At 45.1% G+C, this 21,579-nt stretch overlaps 1 protein-coding gene across 1 annotated transcript in view; it reads left to right on the forward strand.

Annotated features, from left to right (window-relative positions):
* The window catches only part of LOC115078196 (misshapen-like kinase 1), a 1,532,819-nt gene that overhangs the window by 475,950 nt on the left and 1,035,290 nt on the right, over window positions 1-21,579 (forward strand). The window contains 1 exon segment of the mRNA XM_029580940.1: window positions 16,551-16,605. Within this exon segment, the coding sequence (XP_029436800.1) occupies window positions 16,551-16,605 (55 nt within the window).

Here is a 21,579-nt window from a genome sequence, read left to right on the forward strand (position 1 = left end):
TTATTTTAAGTTTCTAAGACAAGGGTGGGGAAACTTTCTTGTGCTGGGACCACATTACAAGTTATCAAGTGCCATGAGGCCTGGAGGGTGGGAAGTGGAAGGGCGTGGCATTGCAGGTCCTCAACACAGCAATCAAATCTCTACCATTTCTGTCGGCATTTCAGTATCCAGCAGGCTTAAGCACCTTCAGTTTTAGCACGCAAGGAAAACCTTCAATCATGGATCTCCAGAGTCTACCAAAATCAGAAAAACTTTCAACCCAACAGGTACATTTCCAACTAGCAGACTATCTCATCTCAGTCACAAATGCACGCTACAAAGTATAAATAGTAAGGTGCAGACAAAAAAAGTGGACTGGAAATAACTAAAAGCCAGACTAATAGGCAGTGCAATAAATCAAAAACAGAAATATTCCTTTAAACAAAGTCAAGAAATATAAATTGATCATAACAGTGAGGAAAACATATTAATACAAAGTATATTTCAAAACAGATGACAAATACCTAATAATGAATAATAAGGATAAAAATACTTTAAACATTTCCCTGAAATCAAATATTTCAAAATAGCAGACATATCAAACACCCAATAATTAAAACTAATAAGGATTAAAAAAACGTTCCCCTGTCCATACCTGGAAACTTCATTTTCAATCGCCTTGAGATTTTAGACTTGGATTGATATGGGGAAGGAGAGGAGGATATACACAAACTTCCTCTTTTCTCTCTCTTATAAACACACGCTCATTCTCATGCACCCTTCTACCCGCTCTTCTTCTCACTCCCCTCTTCTGCTTACTCCTTCCCTCTCACTCACCTTCAGTCATTCACCCTTCTTCCCACTGTCACTCACCCCCTCACCCTCTTCCCTTTCCTCTGTCATGCACTCCCTTGGTTAATTATTTATTTATTTATTTATTTAATTTTATTTATTTATCGAGTTTTATATACCGTCCGGTTTTGCCATCACAACGGTTTACAAATTTTGAAAGGAGGGGAGATATAGAAAGGAAATACAAAGATCTTAGTCATAGTCAGGTATAGGTAGATGTAGGGACAGGGAAAAGAATAGTCAAGTCAAAGTACGTATGGTAAGGGACCATGGTTAGGTAACAATAAAGTACCAGTTTATAATCAATGGGAATAATTATGTTCTTAGTTGTTGATGTTAGGTGTTTGTGTTTTTCTTTTGTCTTTGGGAACTGAGCCTGTTTAGTTCCGGTTGGGTGGGCTGTTGTGTGGGGGTTGTTGGTTGTCCAAGGTTGTCTTTCTAGGCTTTGATGAACAGCCATGTTTTTAAATCTTTTTTGAATGTTTTTAGGTTGGGTTGCATTCTTTCTCGGGTTGTTGTGAGTTTTGCCATTCGGACTGAGGGTATTTTCAGGAGGCCCTTGTTGTTTGATCGAAGATTTCGATTTCCTCTATCACTCTTTCCCATTCACTCCTTTAATTTCCCTCCCCTTCCCTCTGTCACTTACTTTTGCTTTCATTCACTCCCCATTGACACTCATCCTCCTACTCAGTCCCTTTCCCTCTGTCACCCACCTCCTCACTCCTACTCACTCTCTTCTCTTTCTCATTCTCATCTCCTTTCCACTCAGTCACTAGTGCCCCTCTCCCCCACCCATCCACCCACTCCCTTCCCTGATACTCACCTCCTCCTTGTCACTCACTTTCTCCTTCCCACTCATTCATGTCCCTTCCATTTCACTTATTCATCATCTTTACCACTTTCCCTTCCTTCCCTCTTTGAACTTTCCTTCACCTCTTTCTGTCCCTTCCCTTACTCCCCTATTACTCCCCTATTACTCACCATTCCTCATAGCAATGTGAGGCCGCTTCTCACTGGCGGAGGATGGGAACCCTGCCAGCATGCCAACAATGGGGCCTTTCCTCGTTGGGGGATGACAAGTGCACCGGGTCTCCTCTTTGGCAGGGGAAGGGACGCTCGCCAGTGCACTGACAACATGGTCTCTCCTCGCTTACAGGGCATGGGAACTCTGCCAGCGCAGACACACTGAGTTTCTCCTCACTGGTGGGGATTGATAATCACGCCAGTGCACTGGGTCTCTCCTTTCCCCCATAAGTGTTGAGATTGGCTGTTACATTTGAGAGCCAATCACCACTCTTACACGGGGGGAAAGAGGGGCAGGCAGGTGAGTGTCTGCGGCATGCGCATCCTGAATAAAGGTGTGTGTGCTGTGGGTGGGGCAGGATGAACTCTGCTTGCAGCTGCCAGGACCTGCTTCATCTTCACTGCAAGCGGGATGGTCTCCACTCATGGCATGCTGGGGCCTGAAACATGTTCACTGTGGGTGGGATAGACTCCACTGACAGTACACCGGGGCCTGAACCATCTTTACCATGAGTAGGATGGGCTCGGCTTGCGGCTTGCTAGGGCCTGCACCACCTTTGCTGTACATGGCAAGGCCATGTACAGCAAAGGTGGTGCAGGCCCTAGCACTACAGCAAAAGGCCCCACCTCGTGGCAAGGTGGGGCCTTTTCCAAATTCTGCACAGAATTCCCCCAGGAGTAAACTTTATTCAGAATGCCACATGGCACAGATACTCACTTGCTTGCCCACCCTCATGGAGAGAAAAGTGTTTGGCCGCATGCTTACCTTCTCCCCACTTTGGGTGCTGATGTTATCAGCAAAGGCCAGGACTTGGCGTCGCACAATTCTGCACATCACTCAAAGGGGACTGCATGAACCTTTGCTTGATGACATCAGCACTCGGCAAATACTGCAGAATGCACCTAATGTTAATTTTAAAATGTCAACCAACCGGAAAAAAGTCAGTGACGGACCAGATTTGGCATGCGGGCCATAGTTTGCCCACCCCTGTACTAAGATCTCTTAAGTCTTTTTATCAATCAGCTATCTTGTTTTGTTTGCAGGGCCAAGTAAAGCTGAGGCTGCTTCCAAATCAAGAAGAATAGCTCTTCCGTGTGCATAAGGATTTTCAGATCCCTGTGATTGTCTGGGCTAGGGTGCAGTTGTCTTCCTGGGCCAAAGTGATAGCTATTTCTCTGGAGAACATTTATAAGGCAGTTATCTGGTCATTTATGCATTCCTTTGTTCAGCATTACAGATTAGATGTTTTGGCTAAGGAGGGATGCAACCTTTGGTGCTGGCATCCTAAAAGCAGCCCCAACTTCCTACCTTCTAGATAAATTGGCCTTTAGTATTTCCCACTTGTCTTGATTGATTGAGCAGGATAATATGGAAGGAGAAATTTTCTTAACTGTTAATTTTCTTTCCTTGAGTCCTGCTACCCCAGTACAGGACCCTCCCAAGAAGTTGGGCCATGTGATAGTGAAGGAAGTAATTTCTTTCTATTCAAGTAGATTATCAAAAGTGCCTCTGTTCAGACAGCTTGTAAGGTATATGTTAATATTATTTTTGAAATTCATGTTGTCATCTCCTACTTTTTGGAGAGGTAGTTTTTTGGAAAGTATTCAGTTCTGAAATTTTCTTTCAAGTGTTTTATGTTTTTATTTTGATTAGTGCTTTTTAGTAGAATACTGGAGTTTTTTTCTGGACAGTATCATATGTAAGTAGCTGTGATGAAGTCACAGAGAAATCATTGCTCTCAGCCTCCATCTGCTGATAACAACCCCACTTGGTGTAACAGGACTCAAGGAAAGAAAATTAATAGGTGAGAACATTTTTCTATAAATTTTGTGTTTTGTAGAACTCGGGGAGTGTGTGTCTGGTCCTGACATTATTATGGGTTCAGATGAGCAGAAGATGCTGCAGCCAATCAAACCAGCTGACTGGCCATTGCACCTTCTGGCAACAGGGAAGGAGGGAATTTTAAATTACAGTCCTGGATTTGAATTTGTATCAATTCAGGTTGGTTTTAGAGCAGGGCTTCCCAGACCACTCCTCTTTACCCCTCAACATCAGGTTTTAAATATGCACAATAAGTATGCATGAGATAAATTAGCATATACCAGAGACTGAGGATTTGTAAATTAATATCATGCATATTCATTAATATCTTGAAAACCTGGCTAGATATGATGGTAAGCACAGAGGAAGGAGCATGGACTGTAGCTAATGAGAAGGCAGATTATTAGTATACTAGCACCAACAATCTCTCAGTAAACTGATTGTAAAGTAAAGAACATTACATAGAACTGATATTTGATTAGAAGAAAATCTGTATTTGTTATAGTAATGTGATCAGACAATGTCAGATCATCGGGGACAGGCTGAACCAGAGCTAGTTTTGCCCTTGTTACAACAAAACAGAAATCCTACTCATAGCTCCTGAAAATCACTCTCCACCCATCGCTCCAACGGCTAGCCAAGGTCCAGTCACTTCTTCCCCGCCACAAGTAAGAGACCTGGGTGTTCTGCTGGACAACAGATTCAACCTCAACAAGTTCGTAAATAACACCACGAAAGAATGCTTCTTTAAATTGCAAACACTAAAGAAACTAAAACCACTACTAAACTACAGAGACTTCCGCCTGGTCCTACAGGCCATCATACTCCCAAAACTGGACTACTGCAATTCTCTCCTACTGGGCCTTCCCGCCTGCACCACCAAACCACTCCAGATGGTAATGAATGCCACGGCCAGAATTCTCTCAAACACCAAAAAAAGGGAACATATCACCCCCATCCTGCAGCAGCTCCATTGGCTACCGATTAAATACAGGATTCACTTTAAAACCATTATGATGATACACAAAGCCCTACACAACATCGCGCCTCTCAACATAACTTACCAACTCCAGCTACACACTTCCAAGAAACCAACCAGAAGCGCATACAAGAACCTGCTAATCACCCAGCCGGCAAAAACCTCACTGAGGAAACGCGCAATATCCACAGCGGGCCCCACACTCTGGAATTCACTCCCTCCAGACCTTCGCCTTGAACCCTGCCATAATACATTCAAAAAGAAACTAAAGACTTGGTTCTTCACACAAGCATTCCCGGAGAACTAAGAGCAGGAAGAGCTTATACTTGATCAGTTTAGCCTATGACCAGACCCACCTGTCGTCCATAAGTTCTTGAAGAGCTCATCATTGAATCCTAATCAACCTCGATTGTTTACTGTAATCTCCGCTAATCTCCTCTAATCTCTATGTTATCTGTTAAAATGTTAAATGTATTTATAATGTTATTTATAATGTTATTTGTTATAATATAAGCCGCCCACGTGGCGACAGTTTTATTTCACTGTACACCGGTGTGATATGTATTTTATACAGGAACGTCTGTTTATAAAAACTAAAAATAAATAAATAAATAAATAAACTTTGTGATTTGTAGTTTCTGCATTCTCACAGGACAAGTAGGATGGTAGGCCTCACATATGGGTGACATCATCAGGATGGAGCCCAATCATGGAAAACTTCTGTCAAAGTTTCCAGAACTTTGACTGGCCCCTACTGGGCATGCCCAGCATGGCACTAACCCTGCAGCCAGCAGGGGTCCCCCTTCAATCTTCTTTTTTCCACGTAGCAGTAGCCTCGCGGTAAAGGAGCTCTGAAGATATTCCTGGCACGAATTTTCCTCACGGAATTACTGTTAATTTGCCCCACAGGGGTCCCTCCTCTAACATTTTTCAGACCGCAGTACTCCGGTAAGTTTTTACCCGTTTCCGTCGATTACTGTCGAGTTTCGCCCTCGCGGCCTACTGGCCGTCGACCGTACCGCGGCTCGATTTTTTGCCATGGTGTCGGGGTTCCGTGGGTGCCAGGACTGTACCCGCACCATGTCTATCACAGACCCCCATAAAGTCTGAGTAACATGTCTAGGGCACGAGCACAATGTCTTGACCTGCACCAAATGTGCCCTAATGACACCAAAAGGTCGCAAGGCCAGAATGGAGAAGATGGAACTTCTCTTCCGGGCTCAAGTCCCGACTCCGTCCATTGCATCGACATCGTCAGAGCCGGCACCGTCAACTTTGCGTCAGCATCGACCACTGGCCGGTGACCGCCCGGCATCCTCGACTTCTCGGCCATAGACACCCTCTACTCGCCCTCAGGACCGAGGGGATCGCAGGGACAAACATCGCGATCGACACCGTAAGTCTTGGGCCATCGAGGGAGCGAAATCATTGACCTCGCCATCATCCGTGCCGCTGTCGAAGAAACCCCATCCAGAAAAGGCACCGACCGTTTCTGCGACCGGGTCACCGAGGCAACCCTCACCCGACAGGGGATCGGGAGCCGTAACTCCACCTTTAATGGTGGTCCCTCCGGCTATGCCTCTGCCTCCTTCTGTTCCGGAGCTGGGGCTGCTTTCTCCAGGTCTCCGAGAACTGGACCGGATGGTTCAGGAGGCCATCGACAAGGCGATGCAACGACTTCAGGTTCCTCCGGCACAGACACCGGTACCGATTGCGGAACTGATCATTGACCCGATTTCGGCAGTGCTGGCACCGCTGCTCTCCAGGATGGAAGCGCTCATGGCCACTTTTCCACCGATGGATCCCGGGTCTCCAATGGCTCCGATGCCACCCCACTTAGTGCATTTGGGAGAAGAAACACTGTTCCGCATCCCTCCATCGGGAGTTCTGCCTCAGCCATCGATGCCGATATGTCCCTCGCCACTGATCCAACCATCTGTGCCCGTGCGTCCATTGGCACCACCGAGCCAGCCATCGATGCCCTCTATGCCTGCGCCGGTGCCTTCGAAGCCGTCATCGGTGCCTCTAATAATTCCTCCGATTCCTTCGGAGCCTAGACCGGGACCTTCAGGTATCCCACCACCCTGTACCCCTCTAGTTCCTAGAGGGACACGTGCTGATCCTTATGATACCTGGGGTGATGATTCCTCGATAGACACTGATTTATTTATTTATTTATTTATTTATTTATTTACGGGTTTTTTATATACCGGAGCACGTAAGTAACATCACCTTGGTTTACATTCAAACATTAATTCAGCATAGTGCTTTACAATATAACATTATAACTGAAAGAATACAAATTCATGTAAAAACTTTGTATAATGAAAATAAATATCAGAATATTTATTTATTTATTTATTTACGGGTTTTTTATATACCGAGGCACGTTTGCAAAACATCACCTCGGTTCACAATGTAACATAACTGAGCAACAGGCTTTACAATAATAACGTTTTTTTAACAGGGAGGGGGTAAACATGGACAGGAGTAGATGATATGAGAATTATATACAAATATACATGTTAGTTTTTACAAGGGCGTTCATCAATGTAATAAGGGTAATTAGCAGGGGAAAGTAATAAGGGAGGGGAGGGGGAGTATATTCACAGTGGGTGGGAGGGGGAAGAGTAGGTAGAAAGGGCAAGAGTCAGTCGGGGGGTCATGTCGCATCTTTGGGAGGAGTCAATTCGTTAGTCCGGGTACGCTAGTTTGAACAGCCATGTTTTAAGATTGTGCTTGAATTTTTTGTGGCAAGGTTCCTGGCGTAGTTGGGAAGGCATTTTATTCCAGTGGGCAGTGCCTGTAAAGATGAATGATCGCTCTCTGAAGGTGGTGTGTTTCATGAGCTTAGGAGAGGGAGTCTGAAGTTTGGCCTGGTGATGCGTTCTTGTGGGTCTGGTCGGAGTGTGAAGCAGGAGATGTTCTGGGAACCATTGCATGTCATGGTTATGAATGGCTTTGTGTATGAGCGTGAGTACTTTATATACTATCCTGGAGGTTACAGGGAGCCAGTGTAGTGATTGGAGGACGGGAGTGATGTGTTCGTGACGGTGAGTATTGGTAAGGATGCGTGCAGCAGCATTTTGTAATAACTGTAGTGGTTGTAGAGTACTTTTTGGTAAGCCTAGGAGAATAGCTTTGCAATAATCAATTTTGGACAGGATCATAGCTTGCAGTACTGTGCGGAAGTCAGAGGAATGAAGAAGAGGTTTGATTCTCTTCAAGGTGTGGAGTTTGAAGAATCCGCTTTTTATGGTGGCCGAAATGAATTTTTTGAGGTTAAATTGGTTATCTATCATAATTCCAAGGTTACGGACTTGTAGGGTAGGAGGGCAGCTGGGGGGTGGGGGGGTGGGGGAGAGATTGCGTGAGGGGTTGTTAGGAGGAGAAAGAATGAGTAGTTCTGTTTTGTTAGTGTTGAGGGCAAGGAAATTTTCGGAAAGTAGTTTATTTATCTCAGATAGTGCAGCGTTCCAAATCTTCATTGCATTTGTAATGGAATCACTAATGGGAATGAGTATCTGCACGTCGTCAGCATATATAAAGTGCTGGATACCCAGTTTAGAGAGGAGATGGCAGAGGGGGAGGAGGTATATATTAAAGAGTGTTGAAGAGAGGGATGATCCCTGTGGTACTCCTTGAGATAGTTTGACAGGGTTGGATTTGTTACAACCAATTTTTACACTGTAGCTTCTGTCGCTAAGGTATGATTGGAACCATAGTAAGGCTGTGCCAGCAATGCCAATTTCCATGAGTCGTTTGATGAGTGTGAGGTGATTGACGGTGTCGAATGCTGCAGATATGTCTAACAGTGCAAGTATGTAGGATTGTCCGTTGTCCATGGCTTTAAGTATGGATTCTGAGAGTGTGATGAGTAGCGTTTCAGTGCTATGGTGTTTGCGAAAACCATATTGGGATGTGGAGAGTATGTTGTGTTCATCGATGTATTCGGTGAGTTGTTTGTTGATAATCTTTTCCAGTATTTTGGAGAGGAATGGGAGGTTTGATACTGGGCGATAGTTAGCTAGTTCATTGGGATCCAAATTAGTTTTTTTAAGGGTAGGTTTGATAATGGCATGCTTGAGTTGCTTCGGGACTTGGCCTAGGGTAATGGATTTGTTCAGGATGTTTGCGATGTGTTTGGCTGTGGTAGCTGGGCTCGTGAGTAGTATGTTGGTGGGCAGGTTGTCTGAGGGGTGATAGGCCGGTTTGATTTTTTTGAGGGTATTTTCAATTTCTAGTGCAGATGTGTTTTCGAATTTCAGTAGTGAAGAGTTTGGGTTCTTTGTGTGTGGGTGTGATTGTATGCTTTGATTGGTGTAGTCTATTGGGGTGTTTTTGGTTGCTGATGGGTTCGGGGAGCCAGAATGAGCTGTGAAGCGTGCCATAATGGTTTCCACTTTAGAAAGGAAGTAAGATGCTAGATTCTCGCATTTGGTTTCATCATCATTGTCGGGGTTGCATCTGTCTGGAGATGTAATGAGGCTGTTTACGTATTGGAAGAGGGCTTGTGGGTTGAACTGGAATTGATGGATTCTTGTGGCATAGAAATCTTTCTTTGCTTTTTCTGTGGCCTTCCTGTAGGTGTGTAGATGGGTGCGAAACTGAAATAAGGTGGTTGGGAGGCGGTTCTTTCGCCAGGTTTTTTCTAATTTACGAAGTTTCAGTTTCATGGTTTTAAGCTCATTTACATACCATGGTTTTTTGTTATTCTTTTCTAAGTTGATTTTTTTGGTTTGAGAGGGACAGAGTCTATCTGCTATGTTGGTGGTGATTTGGAACCATGAGGAGGTAGCGGAGTTAGCATCTGTAAGGTCTAGGTTAGGTAGTTCCTCTGAAAGGGCCTCTATGATATCTTCGGTTTTAGCCTGTTTGCGAAAACTAATTGTTTTTGTAGGTTGGGAGGATTGGGGGGAATCTTGTATAGTGCACCATGTGTCAATACGATAGTGATCTGACCAGGGAATGGGCGTACAAAAGGGGTGGTCAGCTTGGATTAAGGTGTTAGTAAATATCAGGTCAAGGGTATGACCCGCTTTGTGCGTGGGGTTAGTCACGAGTCATGAGTGTCTGTGGGACTAACTAGAATGCAAAGCAAAGGACTCAGTTCAAGAATAGTAGGCTTTTTTGTATAACCAGGTTTTTAAATTTTGTTTAAATTTTTTGTAGCAAAATTCTTTACCTTCACCACCTTCACCCACTGAAAGTAGGAAGCGTTCTCCTCCTCAGGACCTCTCCTTTATAAACTTTGTAAAGGAAATGTCTGAATTGGTTCACTTCCAATTACAGACCGAACAGGATGATAGGCACCAGATGATGGAGTTGCTCCAATTTCTGGATGCTCCCAAGGTAATCACCTCTATTCCCAGCCATCAGATCCTTCTGGATCTCCTGAAGAAGAACTGGGAACATCCTGGTTCCATTGCCCCAGTCCACAGGAAGGCTGACACTACCTATCTGGTGCAGTCTGCTCCAGGTTTTCAGAAATCAGAACTGGATCACCACTCTGTCGTGGTGGAGTCTGCACAGAAGAGAGCTAAGAGGTCAAAGCCTCACTCTTCTGTTTCCCCTGGCAAGAAACATAATTTCCTGGATACCATTGGTCGCCGAGTCTTCCAAGGGTCAATGGTCATCTCCCAAATTGCCGCCTATCAGCTTTATATGACCCAATATAATAGGGTCATTTTTAAGCAGATACAGGACTTCTTGGACTCTCTGCCTCAGCAATTTCAAGAACAATTACAAACCCTAGTAAACAAGGGTTTTGAGGCAGGCAAACATGAGATCAGAACATCGTGACAACTTTGATACTTCTACTAGAGTATCTGCAGCTGCTATTTCGGCGAAAAGGTGGGTCTGGCTCAAGTCTTCTGAACTTCGCCCGGAAGTACAAGACATATTATCCGACCTGCCTTGTGTCGGAGAAATCTGTTTGGCGAGCAGATTCAACGGACCGTGGCGGAATTAAAGGACCATCACGAGACCCTGAGACAGCTCTCTTTGATGCCTTCCGACTTCTCTTCAAAACAGCCCTTCAGGAAGGACTCTAAGAAATCTTTCTTCCACCCGAAGAAGTCCTACCCGCCACCAAGCAGATCCTGTGCAACGAGACCTTATCAAAAACCGCAGTCTCAAACATGTAAACAAAAAACATAAGCAGCTCCTCAACCAGGGCCTGCTTCAGGTTTTTGACTTCCACCTAGAGAGCAGCAGCCAGATTCCTCTGCCACACATACCAGTGGGAGGTCGATTGTGCCACTTCCACAACATTTGGCACTCAATCACCTCAGACCAATGGGTATTGGCAATAATTGCTCAGGGTTACCATCTGAATTTTCTCTCCGTGCTTCCGGACTCCCCACCTCTGCTGATGTGGAGAACATCTGATCACTCCATTCTTCTGGATCAAGAGATCTCCCTCCTTCTACAGTCCAGAGCAATAGAACCCGTACCATACTCTCAGCACGGCCTAGGGTTCTAGTCACCGTACTTTCTAATCCCCAAAAAATCGGGAGGCGTCCGTCCTATTCTGGACCTACGTGCCCTCAACAAGTACCTCCAGCAGAAAAGTTCAAGATGGTCACCTTGGGCTCACTTCTACCTCTTCTACAAAGAGGAGACTGGCTCTGCTCTCTGGACCTCCAGGACGCATACATTAATATTGCGATAACTCCAGCTTATCGCAAATACCAGAGGCTTCTAGTAGGCCCCAAGCACTATCAATATCGAGTGCTTCCATTCGGCCTCACATGTGCCCCAGGAGTCTTTACAAAATGCCTCGTAGTCGTCCCTACCAATCGTCCCTACCTGGACGATTGGTTAATCAGGGCTCCCACTCAGCTAGCTGCTGTAGGAAGAGCTGGAGAAACTGAAAGTGGACAAAGCCATGGGGCCTGATGAGGTTCATCCCAGGATACTGAGGGAGCTCAGAGATGTGCTGAGGGGTCCGCTGTGTGACCTGTTCAATAGATCCCTAGAAACGGGAGTGGTGCCGAGTGATTGGAGAAGAGCGGTGGTGGGACCCGCTTCACAAGAGTGGGAACAGAAGAGGCTGGTAACTACAGATCGGTTAGCCTCACGTCGGTGGTGGGAAAAGTAATGGAGTCGCTGTTGAAAGAGAGAATAGTGAACTATCTAGAGTCGGGAGAATTGATGGACCAGAGGCAGCATGGATTCACCAGGGGAAGATCCTGTCAGACAAATCTGATTGACTTTTTTGACTGCGTAACCAAGGAATTGGATCAAGGAAGAGCACTCGATGTCATCTACTTGGATTTCAGCAAAGCCTTTGATACGGTCCCGCACAGGAGACTGGTGAATAAAATGAGAAGCTTAGGAGTGAGTGCTGAGGTGGTGACCTGGATTGCAAACTGGTTGACGGACAGAAGACATTGTGTGATGGTAAATGGAACTCTCTCTGAAAAGAGAGCGGTTTTAAGTGGTGTACCGCAAGGATCGGTGTTAGGACCTTTCCTGTTCAATATCTTTGTGAGTGACATTGCGAACGGGATAGAAGGTAAGGTTTGTCTTTTTACGGATGACACTAAGATCTGCAACAGAGTGGACACGCCGGAAGAAGTGGAGAGAATGAGATGGGATTTAAGGAAGCTGAGATTCAATGCCAAGAAGTGCAGAGTCATGCATATGGGGAGCGGAAATCCGAAAGAACTGTATTCGATGGGGGGTGTAGGGCTGATATGTACGGAGCAGGAGAGAGACCTTGGGGTGATAGTCTCTAATGATCTGAAGTTGGCAAAACAATGTGACAAGGCGATAGCTAAAGCCAGAAGAATGCTGGGCTGCATAGAGAGAGGAATATCGAATAAGAAAAGGGAAGTGATTATCCCCTTGTACAGGTCCTTGGTGAGGCCTCACCTGGAATACTGTGTTCAGTTCTGGAGACCGTATCTCCGAAGAGACAGAGACAAGATGGAGGCGGTCCAGAGAAGGGCGACCAAAAAGGTGGAAGGTCTTCATCGAATGACTTATGAGGAGAGATTGAAGAATCTAAATATGTACACCCTGGAGGAAAGGAGGAGCAGAGGTGATATGATACAGACTTTCAGATACTTGAAAGGTTTTAATGATCCAAAGACAACGACAAACCTTTTCCATCAGAAAAAAATCAGCAGAATGACTGTAATATGTCATGAATTATAAAAATTGAATAAAGATTAAATTATAAAAAAAAAAAATCAGCAGAACCAGGGGTCACGATTTGAAGCTCCAGGGAGGAAGACTCAGAACCAGTGTCAGGAAGTATTTCTTCATGGAGAGAGTGGTGGATGCCTGGAATGCCCTTCCGGAGGAAGTGGTGAAGACCAGAAGTGTGAAAGACTTCAAAGGGGCGTGGGATAAACACTGTGGATCCATAAAATCTAGAGGATGTGAATGAATGTGGAAAAAAGGATTTGCATTCACAAAAAAGCGGGGAGTAGCTTGCTTGTTACGGCAGTTACTACCCCAAACCAAATAAGCCTGATACTTCACCTTCAATTCATATCCAGCATAACTCTATGCTTCAACGGCAGGGGAGAAAGCCTGATACTTCTCGCATATCCAGCATAACTCTCTGCTTCAACGGCAGAGGGAATGAAGAAAAGTGGATCTATATATAGACAACCAACAAGGACTGAATTACATAGTCTGGGTGAACAAATAAGGATGGGTGTAGCTTGCTTATTGCGGCGGTTACTACCCCTAACTAATTAAGCTAGATATTTCACTTAAATGCAGCTCCAACACTGCTCTCTACATTAATGGTGGGGGTGGAAGGGAAATAGAAACAAAAGGTTACTAAGAGCCAAGAGTAATTGATAAGTATGAGAAAAAGAAAAGTGTGAAACTTGCTGGGCAGACTGGATGGGCCGTTTGGTTTTCTGCCGTCATTTCTATGTTTCTATGTCCCTCAATCTAACCTTACACACTCTAATTTCATTAGGATTTCTCGTCAACTTCGACAAATCCTACTTAGTCCTATCTCATACCTTATCGTTCATTGGGGCAGACTTGGACACCTTACAGGCAAAAGCTTTCCTGCCTTGACAACGAGCACTGACTCTTGCATCTCTTGCTCACCAGCTGCAGTCTCATCACTCCACGACTGCATGCCAATTGCTTATCCTCCTGGGACACGTGGTCGTCTTCAGTCAATGTCACACCAATGGCACGCTTGGCCATGAGACTCATGCACTGGACTCTGAGGTCTGAATGGACTCAATCCATTCAGCCCCTGTTGACCATTGTCTACATCACCGACCCACTCCGTCTGTCTCTCGCCTGGTGGAAAAATCAGATCAATCTCCTCCAGGGCTTGCCCTTTCAGGCTCCAGACCCTCAAATCACTCTCACCACTGACGCTTCCAACCTCAGTTGGGGAGCCACGTGGCCGGTCTGCAGACACAAGGATCTTGGTCTCCAGAGGAAGTCAAACACGAAATAAATTTCCTGGAACTTCGAGCAATCAGATATGCTCTCAGGGCTTTTCAGGATCACCTCTCAAATTGTCATCCTGATTCAGACGGACAACCAGGTGTCCATGTGGTACATAAACAAGCAGGGAGGCACAGGCTCCTTTCTTCTGTGTCAGGAAGCTGCGCAGATTTGGGCGGAAGGTCTCTCCCATTCGATGTACCTGAGGGCCACCTGGTTGCCGGGAGTGGACAATGTGCTGGCAGTCAAGCTGAGTCGTGTCTTTCAACTGCACGAGTGGTCTCTCAACCCCTCGGTAGCGAACTCCATCTTCCAACAATGGGGATATCCTCGGATAGACCTCTTTGCGTCCCCACTAAACCACAAAGTTGAGAACTACTGCTCTCTCATTCGCAGCAAACTCTTTCAACCCAGAGACGCATTCCCCCTCTCATGGGCAACCGGTCTTCTCTACGCTTTCCCTCCACTTCCTCTTCTCTCCAAGACTCTCGTGAAGTTACGTCAGGACAAGGGAACCATGATCCTGATAGAACCTCACTGGCCACGCCAAGTGTGGTTTCCAATACTTCAGGATCTCTCCATCCGCAGGCACATTCCCTTGGGAAAGGACCCGCTTCTGATCACTCAAAACGACGGGTGCCTACTCCATCCCAATCTTCAAGCCTTGCCCCTGACGACATGGATGTTGAAAGGTTAATCCTTCAGCCACTTAACCTTTCTGAACCTGTTTCCCGTGTCTTGATTGCTTCACGGAAGCCCTCCACGAGAAAAGCTTACTCTTACAAATGGAAAAGGTTCACGTCATGGTGCTCTTCTCAGTACCTTGACCCCTTTTCCTGTCCAATCCCAAAGTTTCTGGACTATCTCTGGCTTCTGTCAGAGTCAGGTCTTAAGACTTCTTCCATCTGATTGCATGTCAGTGCGGTAGCCGTCTTCCATAAAGGTGTTGGGGATGTCCCTATATCAGTACAGCCCCTTGTAACACATTTTTTGAAGGGCTTGCTCCACATCAAGCCTCCGCTACGTCCTCCGGCCCCTTCTTGGGACCTTAATCTGGTTCTGGATCGGCTCATGAAACCATCATTCAAGCCTCTTCTCTCTTGTGAACTTCGGTATCTCACATGGAAAGTGATTTTCCTTTTGGCTATCACTTCAGCTCGCAGAGTTAGTGAATTGCAGGCCCTAGTTACCTATCCGCCTTACATTAAACTTCTGCAGGACCGGGCAGTACTCCGCACTCACCCTAAATTATTACCTAAGGTAGTTTCTGATTTTCATCTCAATCAATCCATCACACTACCTACCTTTTTTCCCGGGCCCCATGCCAATCCAGGAGAACAGGTTCTGCATACCCTTGACTGTAAACGGGCTCTAGCATTCTACCTAGACCGTACAGCTGCCCACAGGGAAAGCACTCAATTGTTCGTCTCTTTCCACCCTAACAAATTGGGGAAGACTGTGGGTAAGCAGACTCTCTCCTCCTGGTTGGCGGACTGCATATCCTTCTGCTATCAGCAAGCGTGCATTCCATTTCAAGACCGTGTTAAAGCACACTCTGTGAGGGCCATGGCGACTTCAGTAGCACACCTGCGATCGGTGCCGCTTCCTGACATTTGCAGGGCTGCCACCTGGAGTTCTCGCCCCACTTTTGCAGCCCACCATTGCTTAGACAAAGCCGGAAGACAAGATTCCATCTTTGGTCAGTCTGTCCTTCGTAACCTCTTTACAACGTGACGTACCAACACCCGTCTGCCTGCCTGGTGGGGTTCAGGATGCCCTCTACCAAATTCCACCCCAGTTGTTGTGCCTGTTGCACGCCTTTGGGCACATTTGGTGCATGTTCAGACATCTTCAGCTCGGTACTCACCCATATGTGAGGACTACCATCCTGCTTGTCCTGTGAGAAACAAATGTTGCTTACCTGTAACAGGTGTTCTCACAGGACAGCAGGATGTTAGTCCTTACGAAACCCGCCCGCCGCCCTGCAGTGTTTGGTTCATAATGTTTTCTTATTTTATTTTTCAGCACTGCCTGTAGCTTTTAAATAAGACTGAAGGGGGACCCCTGCTGGCTGCAGGGTTAGTGCTATGCTGGGCATGCCCAATTGGGGCCAGTCAAAGTTCTGGAAACTTTGACAGAAGTTTTCCATGATTGTGCTCCATCCTGATGATGTCACCCATATGTGAGGACTAACATCCTGCTGTCCTGTGAGAACACCTGTTACAGGTAAGCAACATTTGCTTTTCTGAAGACCCTGGTCTTCAGAAATGAAAGCTAGGGTCTTCAGAATTGTGTGGGGATGTAAAACCTAGGACTAATTCAGCCTGTTTCTGGCAACCTGCAGCCAGCTGACCACTTTTTAGAATGTAAAATAATATCCTTTGCCACAAACACCGTGTAATGCCGGGCTTCATATTGATACTAGTGAGTGTGACTGACTTTTCCTCTTTCTATCCACAGAGTGATATCTGGTCCCTTGGCATAACTGCAATAGAAATGGCGGAGGGAGCTCCACGTAAGTGTGTCATGTCCAATGCTATTCTTGCTCAAGGAGTGGCCTTGGGAAGATGGGGTGCGGTGACATAGAAACACAGAAATTGATATTAGATTGGGATCACAAGTTCCAGCTAGTCTTCCGATTTTTATATCCCTGGATTTTCAGTGCTTATGTCAGGCTATTGTTATCCAGCAAATAGGGTAAAGTGAATGCCCCAACCACAAGCTATCAAAAAACGGTCGGGCATCTGAGATTTTTGTCCTACCGCTTTTTGAGTTTTGATAGACTATTGTTATCCACCATGATGTGGTTTGGTGAAATAGAATTTATTTATTTATTTACTTAAAACTATTTCTATTAGGCCTATTACGCCATCCTAAGATTCTGTTCCATGCATTCACTACCCTTTCTGTAAAGAAGTATTTTCTAATGTAACTATTGAGTCTACCCCTTTTGATACCAGAACTTCTTTTCCACTGAAAAAGGTTTGCTGCTTGCGTATTATTTATACTTTTGATGTATTTGAATATCTCCCCACCATTTCTCTCTCTTTTCCTTTAGCGTATACAGAGTTATGTCCTTAAATGTTATTTCACAGGGATTATGGTGCAGATTTTGCATCATTGTGGTAGCACTACTTTGGACTTTTCCTACTCTTTCTATATACTGTATATCTCTGAGGGACAGGAAGGGATAATAAAGCTGAGCAGGAGATGTGAATGGGCAGGCTGAATGGGGCATAGGATTTTTATCTGCCATCATGTTCTTTTTCTAAGTTATACCTTTGTGGAGGTGTGGTCTCCAGAGTTGCACGAAATACTCCCACTGAGTTCTCTCCAATGACGTGTACAAAGGCACTAGTAATTCCTCTCTCTATGACCCCTTGCATTGTTCTGACTCTCGCCACAGTTGTTTTGTTACCTTGAGGCTATCAGATATGATCATCCTTAAATTTCATTCCTGTGTAGTGTACATCAGTATCTCACTCCATTTCATATTTCTTCTTGGATTTCTGCACCCTTAATGCTTGACTTGACATTTTTTTTTTATTATGTCTTACGTGCCATATGTTTTACAACTTCTCATACGTGCTTAAATTACACCTATTTTTTTTCTGTTTCATGTGGAGTGTCCACAGATTTGCAGATCTTTGTATGATCTACAAAAAGTCAAATCTTCCCTACCAGCACAATTTGATTGTGAGCCCTCTTGGGATAGAGAAATACTTACAGTACATGAATATAATCTGCTTTTGAAGTGGTTGAAAGGCAGAATATACAAAAAAAAAAATCAATGTAATATCACTTATAAAGGTTTGGGCAAAACTGGATTCTGGACTGACTTCTGTGACTCTCCACTAATAACTCCTTCACCATTTTTCTTGGAGTCTGTCATTTACCACATCCCTCTGTTGTCTATCAAAAAGTTCCTAACCCAGTTTGCCACCATAGGACCCACCCCCAGGCTGCTCAGCTTTTTCATGAGCATCATATGCAGGACAGTATCAGAAACTGTACTAAAATCTAAATACATCACATCCTGTGCCCATATTTCTTTGAGATGATCTTTCTATGTTAAAACTTTGATGCCTGGGGGAGACAGAGGAGGTGCTGAAGTGTGGGCTTTGTTCACTGGCATTTCATCCTGCCTATTGGGAGATGTCACAGAGGATGCCCTTCCTCTGTTGAGTCAGCAGCGAGCAGTCACCAGCACATACCAAAGCCGCATCCTCCTATGCTCAAATTTTGTTTTCCATTGAATTTCTTGTCCATGAATAAGAAAAAGAATGGAGTGTGTGTTCTATTCCAGCCAAGGCAGCATTTCCTGATTCCTCTTCTCAGACCAAACTGGACACGTTTTATCCTAGCCAAGGAGCAGTATCAAAGCTTGTGCTTGGAGTCTTGGCTTCTGCACATTCTAAAAGATCCATCTCTCTCAGTCTTGATATTTGGATGCCACTGTTTTGATTGTAAAAAGGAAGAAAGTTTTGGAAGATGGGGATCATTGTGCTGGATCTGGACTTTCTTTGTCGGTAGTCTCTGAAAAAGTTCAAGCTACAATAGTGACTGCTCTATCTGGGACTCCTATTTCCTCTGCTGTGATTCAACACCCTCTTGAAACTCTTTGGTCAGTTATTAAAAGTATGGAGTAGGCTTTGCTCTCCAGGTTCAGTAGAACTATGCCCTTTATGGAGAAGTTTCGTTACCAAATCGACTTTCTTCAGTTCAAAAGCATGATAGGAAAATTGTGAATTTAGATTACTACATTGCAGAATTCTTTGCTTGCTCTTTGCAGTTTTTTCTACCCTAGACCAGTGATTCTCAACCTTTTTTGTATTGTGGCATACTGGTACAGGGTTCACTTCATCGTGGCACACCATCTCCATCATTATCTTCTCTTCCCTCTCCCCCGACTTCTGGCATCATCATGTTCCCTCTCCCTCAACTGGGTCTACCCCCTGGTATTATCACTCTCCCTTTCCTTTCACCTCACCCTTGGCACCATCACCTTCTCTTCCCATCCCTCTTCCTTCCATCCCCCTGGCATCATCATCACCTGATATTCCCTTCCCCTCCCCCACCCCGGCATCATCATCTTTCTTTCCTTCTCCCTTCACACCCTCTGGTATTATTACCTTTTCCTTTCCCCTGGCATCTCCATGTTTACTCTCCTACCTTTCTGGCATCGTTACCATCTTTCTTTCCATCCCCCTATCCCTCCAGCATTCTGGCATCACCTCCACCACTTTTCTTCTCCCTCCACGTACATTGCATCATCAACCACCTTTTCTCTCTCTCACTCTCTCTCCAACCTTCTAACATTGTCATCACTACCTTCTCTTCCCTTTCTCCTGATATCATGTTCATTCCTTCTCGCTGCCCAAACTCTTTCCCTTAACACACTGGCATCATCAGCACCTTCTCCCTCCAGCCCCTGGCATTATCAGCAGTGTTTCTTCCTTCTCCTTCCCACCCCTATCTTTACCTTAATCTTCCGTCTTCTCTGGCGTTATCACCACCTTCCCTTCCCTCTCTCGACTGTTATGGCATTATTATTTTCTCCCCCATGGCATCATTACCACTTTTCCTCTCCATCCCCTGGCATTATCACCACCTTCACCCTCCCCCTGGCATCATCACTTTCTCTTCCTTCTCTTTGTATCCTTCTGGTATCAGCACTACCTTCTCTTCCCTCACCCCTGGCATCAGCTCCTTCTTCCATTCCCTTTTCTCTCCCCTCTTCATCCTCTCGTATCACCACCTTTTCCCTCTACCCCTGGCATCATCACCACCGTCCCTTCCCTGTCCACCCTTCTGGCATCATCACCTTCTCTTCCCGGCTTCATTACCGCCACCTCTCCCCCTCTCCTTCCATCTCCTGGCATCATCACCACTTTCACCCTCTACCCCTTGGTATCATCACTTTCTCTTCCCTTCCCTCTCTTTCTACCCTATTGTTATCAGCAACACCTTCTCTTCCTCTCCCCTGACATCACCTTCTTCCTGTCCCCTTTTTTCTCTCTCCATTCTCTGGTATTACCACCTTTTCTCTCCACCCCCTGGAATCATCACCACTTTCTCTTCCTCCCCTCTTCCTCCACCCATCTGTACCATCATCTTAATCTGCCCTCTCTCCTGGCATCATCACCTTCTTCCCTTCTGACTATCCTGCTGGTATATCATCACCTTCCTTGTTCCTTTACACTGCTCCTCTAGCTCTTGTCATTAACATGTACCCTGTTTCCCACCCTCTGGCATCCTCACCTTCCCTTCCCTCTCTCCCTGACACTGTGGCACATTCATATCCCCCCCCCCCCCCCCCCCCAGCACATTCAGCTGTTGATCCTACTAGTCCTTTCCCTCCCTGGAGCCGCTTGCCTCTGCAGTGATAATAGCATGAGGTCAGTGTGTCCGACAAGAGAGAACTAACAGAGGGGAGAAGCAGCAGGAGCAGATTAGCAAGTATTGATATTGGATATCATCTATGTAGACAATATCCAATTCTATGCTCCCATTAAGGGGTCCTTTAAAGATATTTTGAAAAAAATCTCCAAGTGTTTAATAACACTGAAGGACTAGCGCACAGCCAATAAGTTATCCTTGAATACAGGTAATTCAAATAATTTATTTAACTCGCTATCCATTTTTGAGTTCTCCCAAGTTCTCTGATTGTAGAGTGTTACACAATTCGAATCATTATTCAGGCCCGTATTCTATTTATTTATTTTATTTATTTATTTGTTTGTTCTGCCTTCCTCTGCGGGCAGGAGGACACTCTGCAGATGAAAGGAAAGAAATAACAAGACTGCCAGTAACTCAATTTTTCATATCCGGCTCTTCTTGTGGCACACCTGCAAGTCAGTCATGGCACACTGGTTGGGAAACACTGCCCTTAACTATTGCAATGCCCTATATATGGGCTTACCAAAATGCCTTTTGAGGGCATTGCAATTAGTTTTGAATGCAGCTGCCTGCTTGCTAACAGGGATCTCTCTTAGCGAGCACATCAATTGAGTACTGAAGAGCTTGCATGTTTGGTTATTCAAAATTAAATTTAAACTATTATCTTGGTCATTTTGTGCGATTCATGGGGAGCATGTGGAATATTTGAAGGTACAAGTTTCATGGTACATCCCTACCCCGATGTTAAGTTCGGCAGGAGCTTTCTTGTTATCAGTTCCTGGAGTTACAAAGGCTAGATTGCAAGAGACAGGGAATAGGATTTTCTCTTGGGCTGCTCCTCTCTTGTGGAATTGTCTTCCATAGGAGATTCTGCAGCTACAAGATACAGTGTCTTTTGAAAGCAGGCTAAGATCCATTTGTTTTGCAAAGTTTTTGGATGAGCTCAATGTGGGTTTCTTTTAATTGATTGTTGTTATTTTGTATTTATTTAACATTTTTTATAACGCAAATCTGAATTTCTAAGCGGTTTCCATAGTTAAATCCATTAAATAGTAATACATTATATAAAATAAAACCAATCAAATGTGCA

This window comes from Rhinatrema bivittatum, chromosome 16 (genome assembly GCF_901001135.1).
Source record: "Rhinatrema bivittatum chromosome 16, aRhiBiv1.1, whole genome shotgun sequence".
NCBI lineage: Eukaryota > Metazoa > Chordata > Amphibia > Gymnophiona > Rhinatrematidae > Rhinatrema > Rhinatrema bivittatum.